The sequence below is a fragment of the Pan troglodytes genome, chromosome 11, assembly GCF_028858775.2.
Source record: "Pan troglodytes isolate AG18354 chromosome 11, NHGRI_mPanTro3-v2.0_pri, whole genome shotgun sequence".
Taxonomy (NCBI): Eukaryota; Metazoa; Chordata; class Mammalia; order Primates; family Hominidae; genus Pan; species Pan troglodytes.
In genome coordinates, this window is record NC_072409.2 from 78,391,750 (window position 1) to 78,400,021 (window position 8,272).

The window sequence follows — 8,272 nt, forward strand, 5'->3', positions numbered from 1 at the left end:
GGCTGGAGCGCAGTGGCGCGATCTCGGCTAACTGCAACATCCCCCTCCTGGGTTCAAGCGATTTTCCTGCCTCAGCCTCCCGAGTAGCTGGGATTATAAGCACGCGCCACCGAGCCGGGCTGATTTTTGTATGACAGATGTTATTAAAGACAGCGTGGAGAAACCAGAGCCTGCGTTGCTGAGCTTGCGGCCGCCCGCTTCACACCGCACTTCAGATCCGCTGGGTCAGGACGTGGATTGTCCCGTGCAGGCATCCATCGTCGAGTGTGGCAACGAGAGGGCGGGAACAGGAAGTGAGGATAGGCCGAGTTCCGGGCGCGAGGCGGCCACTGTGGAGAGCAGAGCGCGGCGGCTGGAAGCTGCTAAGTCAGAGCCGCGATGTTCCGGATTGAGGGCTTCGCGCCGAAGCTGGACCCGGAGGAGATGAAACGGAAGATGCGCGAGGATGTGATCTCCTCCATACGGAACTTTCTCATCTACGTGGCCCTGCTGCGAGTCAGTGAGTGTCTCCCGGGCTGTGACTGTGAGACCAGCGGGGAGCTCACCGACGGGCACCCCTTAACTCTAAGGGGTCATCGGGGCCTTCGAACTGAGCTGAACGGTAGCGGGGAGCAAGGAGGGTGCGCGTTGAAGGCGACGGGCATATGCGCGGTTTGAGGTCTGCGGGTCAGGGTCCGGGCACTGAAGTGCACGTGGTGGCCGGCGCGCGTGTTTAATCATCCTGGTTCTCCCAGCTTGAAGAATGTTTGAGCTGCCGGGCGCGTTGGCTCACACCTGTAATCCCACCCAGCACTTTGTGAAGCCGAGGCGGGCGGATCATTTGGGGTCAGGAGTTCGTGGTGGCGGGCGCCTGTAATCCCAGCTCCTCGGGAGGCTAAGGTGGGAGGATTGTTTGAATCCAGGAGGCGGAGGTTGCAGTGAGCCGAGATCGCGACACTGCACTCCAGCTTGAGTGACAGAGCAAGACTCCATCTCAAAAAAAAGAATGTTTGAGCTGAAAGAGCTCAAGTAATTATCCCTAGAGGAACTCCCTCGTTTTTGCAGACGGAGAAACAGAGAAACAGAACCAGAGTTCTAGAAGGAAGAAACAGCCTTCTTGGGAAGGCTGACCAAAGGTCACTCAGCGATTCAGTGAATGATCTTCACCTAAAATCCAGAACTCTTAACTCAGTACCAGCTTCCTTCCCTTTCTTTTCTTTTCTTTTCTTTTTTTTTTTTCTCGATACAGAGTCACGCCCTGTTGCCCAGGCTGGAGTGCAGTGGCGCAGTCTTGGCTCACTGCAACCTCTGCCTCCCGAGTTCAAGCCATTCTCCCACCTCAGCCTCCCGAGTAGCTGAGATTACAGGCGCGCGCCACCACGCCCGGCTAATTTTTGTATTTTTAGTAGAGATGGGTGTTTAACCATGTTGGCCAGGCCGGTCTCGAACTCCTGACCTCAGGTGATCCACCTGCCTCAGCCTCCCAAAGTGCTGGGATTACAGGCGTGAACCAGCGGCCGGGTTCCTTCCCTTTCAAAAGTGCTGACCTTTGAAATCCAAAAAGTTTTGCTTCATTTCTGTTTCTTTGTATAGAGGGTGAAGTGAGTCATTAGGTTTTTGGAAAAAATGGGAAAAAAGAATATGAGTCTATAGGATTAATGCAAATATTTGAGGTTTTTTTTTCTATATTTTACAATTGACAGGAAGTTACTCCCATTATATAGTCTTGACAGTGGACCTTTGAGGGAGGCAGGGCCTAAGATTCTTTATATCATTTTACAAATGAGAACTTGATTTTCAGAGGGGACTTAGCAAGGAAGGAAGGTATCAGAGTTATAGGAACACTGAATATAAGAACTGGAAGCAGCTTTATGATCAGTTCTCGAATGCCCTGCCTTCTCGTTCTCAATTCAGTATCCTTTCCATTGTTCCTTGCTGTATATTATTGGCCAGCCAGTCTGGATGGAGCGGCAGGGATGGTTCAAATAAATGAAGGCCATACCAAAGTCATCCTATTGAAGGCTCATGTTGGGCTTAGGCCAGAGCTCACTGATACTGAGATGTCCCTTATTCTGTGTCTCTTTCACTGTCTATGGTATTACTCTGCTTTCACAGAAGAGCGAGTCTTGGGGAACAGAAACACCCGTATCATCCTAATTCAACAGCTTCTTGCAACTCCCAAATTTACTTATTTCCTGCCTCCTGCCTTTTTCATTGATCTAGCTGCCAGTGAAATATTTGCTGCTTCTCAGTGACCTTTGTATTTGATATGAATTGTTTATTTTCACTTTTAAGTTGAAATATAATTTGTATATTATACAATATACCCATTTAAGGTGTACAATTCAGTGGTTTTTAGCAGTCAGTTGTGCAGCCATCACAATTTGACAGTATTTTCCTTCCCCCTAGAAGAAACACCATACGAATTCATTGTTACCCCATTTCCCCCTTTTCTCCAGCCTTTCACAACGACTAATCTACTTTTTCTCTATGGATTTGTCTAGTCCGGATTTTTTTTTTCTTTTTTTTGAGACGGTCTTGCTCTGTTGCCTAAGCTAGTGTGCAGAGGTGGAGGCTGCAGTGATCATGGCTCACAGCAACCTCGACCTCCCAGGCTCAAGTGATCCTCCTACTTCAGCCTCCTGAGTAATTGAGACTGCAGGCACACACCACCACGCCCTGCTAATTTTTTATTTTTTGTAGACACGAGGTTTCATTATGCTGCCCAGGTTGGTCTCAAACTACTGGGCTCGATCAATCCTTCTCATTTCCTCCTCCCAACGTGTTGGGATTACAGGTGTGGTCCACCACACCTGGCCCTGGATATTTCATTTAAATGAAATTGTCAAATGCATGGCCTTTTGTGTCTGGCTTATTTCACTTAGCATAACATTTTCAAGATTCATCCATGTTGTAGCATGTGTCAGAACTTCATTTTGATAGCTAAATAAGTTTCTGTTGGAAGGATGTATCACATTTTGCTTATCCATTGATCATTTCATGGATTTTTTTCTGTCGTTAAGAATTAGTAGGAAAAATTGGATATACTGCTGACTTTATCAGCTTCTGACAGATCTCAGTGTCTTCAGTTTAATATTAAGAAATTGAGCTGGGCGCAGTGGCTCATGCCTGTAATTCCAGCACTTTGCGGGGCTGAGGCGGGCAGATTGTTCGAGCTCAGGAGTTCAAGACCAGCCTTGGCAACATGGTGATACCTCGTCTTTTAAAAAAATACAAAAATTAGCCAGGCATAGTGGCATGTGCCTATAGTCCCAACTATTCAGGAGGCTGAAAAAAATAAATAAATAAAATAATGTTAACAAAATTCTATTAGTATGAGTATTGAGAAAGAAGGTGATTTGGGTAGCTTTTTTTTGGTCACAACACTTTTACACAGGACAGTAATATCACTTCTTTAGATCTATATGTCGACACTTAGTTTTCTAGACATTTCTATGTACATGATCTTATTAGACCCTCTTAATGACTGAGGTAGGACTGTATCAGATGTGATCTAGAGTATGTTAAGTGATATATAGCTAATCAGTAAGAGACCCAAAATAGGTGTCCAGCTCTTCCGGTTCTCTAGTTCAGTGTTTTCCCATATCCTCTGCCTTTCAAATGAGTTTTTAAAGGTGAAAAATGCCCATTTGTTTCCTCTAGAGTTTTGTTCCTTTTACAGTTAAAATAAATCGCTAGAGTAAAGGATTGTCATTTGAAAGAGAATTGGATTTATACTTTATGGCCCTAAGGGGCAAACTATCTGGAGAAAAGGTTTTATGTAGTATAAGAATGAAATTTACAATAATAGCTGAATGACAGTGGAATGGGCTGCTTTGGAAGGCAACTAGTCCCTTTTGCTGGGCTGTACAGGCACATGCTTGACCATCACTTGGGGTTATTTTCAAAAACATGTTGAATAAACCTGATAATTCTATAATGTAGCCTATGGGCTAATAGATTTGAAAACTAATTTTAGATTTGTTTTTCTTTCAGCTCCATTTATCTTAAAGAAATTGGACAGCATATGAAGACAGGACATCACATATGAATGCACGATATGAAGAGCCTGGTTACAGTTTCGACTCCTCTCTGCAAGTGAATAGGCCCAGAAAGGTGTAAGAGACTCTTTGAATGGACATAAAATTCTGCTTGTTAAGAACAAGTTTGGCTCTGGTAACTGACCTTCAAAGCTAAAATATAAAACTATTTGGGAAGTATGAAACGATGTCTCGTGATCTGGTGTACCCTTATCCCTGTGACGTTTGGCCTCTGACAATACTGGTATAATTGTAAATAATGTCAAACTCCGTTTTCTAGCAAGTATTAAGGGAGCTGTGTCTGAAATGGCACTGTCTTGTCAGTCATTTCTGTTTACCTTTTTCTTCTGCCCAGAGTGTATTTGTGAAGAGTCTCTTATGTTTTGTGGAAATCAGCACACAACCACAATGACATTTAAGCACAGGATCATTATTAGTCTATGTTTTTAATAAACATATCAATTAAGAAAAGTTGGGTTTCTATTTTTCTTATCCTACTTTTTGCTGCAAACCAACAATCACTAGTGAGACTTGTATTATATTGAGATTATTGCAAGCTTCAGTAAGTTCATCTTGTTTTGGACTAGAGAATTTGCCAATCCTGATGAAGTGTCATTGTGTTTTATTGCCAGGCAGTCTTAATGAAAGGTAGCATTACTGCTTGATGCTGAGTATATGAAATATTAATACTACCAAAGGAAAAAGTACTATATTTTTAAGCCAAATAGTTCTCCAAGTTTGTTGAGTGGAGGGGGGATAGTCCTTAACCTTCTCCCCAGGAGCAACTACATACACCTCTTTTTAGCTGATTTTATTGGTATTTACCTTTTTGTCTCTAAATAATGTGACGGTCGTGATTGGGATTTAGGTCTCTTTCCTGTCCTTAGCGCCATCACTCACACGTATCTTGTCATCTCTTCCTTCCAAAGGATAACGTAGTGTGATCTTGAGTAGATTAGTATCATTAGGATTCTGAGTATAGTACCTGGTTTTCTTTTGCTGTGTATCTTTTTGTTTTTTTCTAGGCTTGGTTTTTCTATGGAATTTCCACTAAATCAACTAAACTTTTTGCCATTTATCTAAATCATTCACAGCAATCAGCTTTATTAGGTACTCTGTTTCATTTTCCTGAGTAAGCGTTTCCTGGAGTCTTCTGACCTGCCCCTGACTGGACTGATAGCCTTCTATGCCTGATGTGTGTGGCTATATTCTGGGAACTCCCTTCTCTATGCCTGATGTGTGACTATATTCTGGGAACTCCCTTCACTATTGTCCGGGAATTCCTTTTCTTCTCTCTTATTATATCTCGTTTTCTGTTACCTAGTGTCTTGGTCTTGGTTTACTCCCTTGTTTGATGGAGCCTGTTTTCTCTGGCAGTGTCCTCCTGAGAAAGGTGGCATAGGAGGTGAATGACCTTGCTGGTCTAAAAATGTCTTTTTTTTTTTTTTTTTTTTTTTAACACGGAGTCTTGCTCTGTCAACTAGGCTAGAGTGCAGTGGCATGATCTTGGCTCACTGCAACCTCCACCTCCCAGTTCAAGCGATTTTCCTGCCTTAGCCTCCCAAGTAGCTGGGATTACAGGCACGTGCCACCACGCCTGGCTAATTTTTGTATTTTTAGTAGAGACAGGGTTTTGCCATGTTGGCCAGGCTGGTCTCAAACTCTTGACCTCAGGTAATCTGCCCACCTCAGCCTCCCAAAGTGCTGGGATTATAGGCATGAGCCACTGTGCCTGGCCTTAAAAATGTCTTTATTCTATAGTTTGATGAATATAGGGTTCTAGATTAGCAATCATTTTCCTTCAGAATTTTAAAGCAAAGCCTCTAGCTTTCAGTGTTGCTGCTGAGAAATCTGAAATCATTCTGATTCCTGATTTTTTTGTGGGACTAAGTATTTCTTCCTGAGAAACAAGGATCTTTGTTCCTAGTATGCTTATATTCCATGATGACATCATTTAGTGTGTGTTTATTTTAATACACTGTGGTGGGCACTTGGTGAACCTATTTAAACTTGAAACTTGTATCTTTATTTCTCAAATTTTGTAGGTTTTAAAATAATTATATTATTTTTTATGGGTATGTAAGTGTATATATTTATGGGGTGCATGAGATATTTTGATACAGGCATACAGTGCCTAATAATCACATCAGGATAACGGGATTATCTGTCACCTCATTTATAATTTATTTATGTTACAAACATTCCAGTTATACTTTTAGTTATTTTTAGATGTACAGTAAATTATTATTGACTGTAATCACCCATTATGCTATCAAATACTAGAACTTATTCATTACATCTAACTATATTTTTGTACCCATTAGCCATCCCTGCATTCCTCCCCTAACCTTTCCTAGCCTCGGGTAACCATCATTCTACTCTGTCTCCATGAGTTCAGTCGTATTAATTTGTAGCACCCACCAATGAATGCTTATAGGTTTTTATTGATTTCCTCCCCTTCTTTTTCCTTCTGCTCTCTTTTTAGAACAATAGTACTTTTAATGTTTTCTTTTTCCTTTATATTCTATTTTATCTGTAATTGCTTTTCTCTTTTTTTGTTTCATGTTAGATGCTTTCCTTGGTTGTCTGCTCACACTTAAAAATTGGGAACTAACATGGATGAAAGGCCTGGAGTGGAGCTTGTTGATGTTGAACTTTGCCAAAGGGCCATCTATTGGGCCATTTTTGTTGAGAAAACTTTTTGCGTCTGTATCTTTAGTTATTCCCTATTGAGCTGGTCATTGCTCAGAGAACAAAGACTCTTCCAATCTCCCAAGTGCTGAATGAGGCCCTGCCAGCATTCTGGGATTCAAAGGAATAGGGCTGTGGTGAGGCTCAGGACAGAGAGGTGTGTGTGTGTGTGTTTCAATATCCAGTATGCATTTGCTCACTGCGTCTCTGTTTTGAGTATAGTACCTCTGCCCAAACTGCCTGGCATCCCATAATCTAGAGACCTTCTATTTTACCCTTTTCAGAAAATAAACTTTTTATTTTTTGGAGACAGAGTTTTGCTCCAGGCTGGAGTGCAGTGGACGATCTTGGCTCGCTGCAACCTCTGCCTCCCTGACTCAAACGATTCTTGTGCCTTAGCCACCTGAGTAGCTGGGATTACAGGCGCACACCACCATGCCTGGCTAATTTTTGTAGTTTTAGTAGAGATGGTGTTTCATCATGTTGGCCAGGCTGGTCTCGAACTGCTGGCCTCAGGTGATCCGCCCATCTCAGCTTCCCAAAGTGCTGAGATTACAGGTGTGAGCCACTGCACCTGGCCTAAAAAAAAAACCTATCATTTTGAGAGGGTACTGTGTAATGGAGACTGTTTTGCCGCATAGAGTTGCAGAGAGCATCTGATTACTTAAACCTTGCACCAATTCTTATTTTAATGTCTACCCTTCTACCCCTTATTGCTAGAGGCACCTGAAGCCACTAGTTTCTGAGCCTTTTAGGGATTCCATGACATAAATTAGGTTGTGAGTTTTTGTTGTTGTTTGGGGGTTCTTGTGGGCTTTTTTCTTTTTCTACCGCTGGCTCAGAATTCAGTTTTTCAGAGTCTACTACATTATTTACTGTTGATCTACCTATTTTCCAGCTTCTAACGTTTTATTCCTGTTTCCTCTTTTCTTCCATCCTTTTAGGTTTATATCTTAAAACAAAAACCTTTACCGTCATTTAATGGGATTTTTGGGAGGGAGTGGAGGTAGGTATACGTGCTTCATCTACCATCTTAACCTGGAAAGCATGTATTTTAATTCTGTGGTTTTGTATTTATTTCTTAAATTAAGAAGGTGTAGTGTATGGCACTGTGGTCATATGAATACTGGCTTTAGACAGGCAGACTTGATTTTGAATGTTGGCTCCAATACTTACGAGATGGGTGATTTTCAGCAAGTGAGCTCCAAATCTCATTTTCTTTAACTATAAAATTAGGATAATAGAAACATCTGTCTACTTCAAAGGGTCGTAAGGATTAAGTGAAAAAATGCAAGAAGAGCAGCTGGCACAATTGCTTGACATTTGGTAAATGTTATTAATGGCTAGTCTTTGGTATAAGGCATTTAGAAGTGATTTGTGCTGGCATTCACAGCATAGATAGATCTCATTCCTATTTCCAGGTGCTCTGAGATAGCATACTCATCCTCTAATTGTATACAAACTTCAAACTTACCAAACACTTAAGTTCATTATCTAAAAATAGCCTTAACCAATCAGTAATAATGCCATTTTACAGGTGGAGAGGTTGAGACTGCAAGTTT

General features: G+C 41.9%; 1 protein-coding gene across 3 annotated transcripts; it reads left to right on the top strand.

The window, feature by feature from the left end:
• The first annotated feature begins 285 nt into the window (after positions 1 to 285).
• Positions 286 to 4,490, top strand: TOMM5 (translocase of outer mitochondrial membrane 5). 3 transcript variants are annotated; one of them, XM_016960893.3, is made up of 2 exons: positions 286 to 620; positions 3,976 to 4,490. In XM_016960893.3, the coding sequence occupies exons 1-2, from the start codon at positions 379 to 381 to the stop codon at positions 4,028 to 4,030; spliced, it is 297 nt and encodes a 98-aa protein (XP_016816382.1). In that variant the 5' UTR covers positions 286 to 378; the 3' UTR covers positions 4,031 to 4,490. The 3 variants fall into 3 exon arrangements, with proteins under 3 accessions (XP_016816382.1, XP_009454910.1, XP_003951480.1); XM_003951431.5 differs by having other exon boundaries at positions 289 to 499; XM_009456635.3 differs by lacking the exon at positions 3,976 to 4,490 and having other exon boundaries at positions 286 to 672.
• Positions 4,491 to 8,272: the final 3,782 nt, after the last annotated feature.

Bases quoted from the DNA above. Each gene is read 5' to 3' on its own strand.
- TOMM5 (XM_016960893.3), top strand. From the start codon at position 379: ATGTTCCGGATTGAGGGCTTCGCGCCGAAGCTGGACCCGGAGGAGATG. The intron at 621-3,975 runs GTGCGCGTTGAA...TTTTTCTTTCAG, and splicing joins GGTAGCGGGGAGCAAGGAGG to CTCCATTTATCTTAAAGAAA.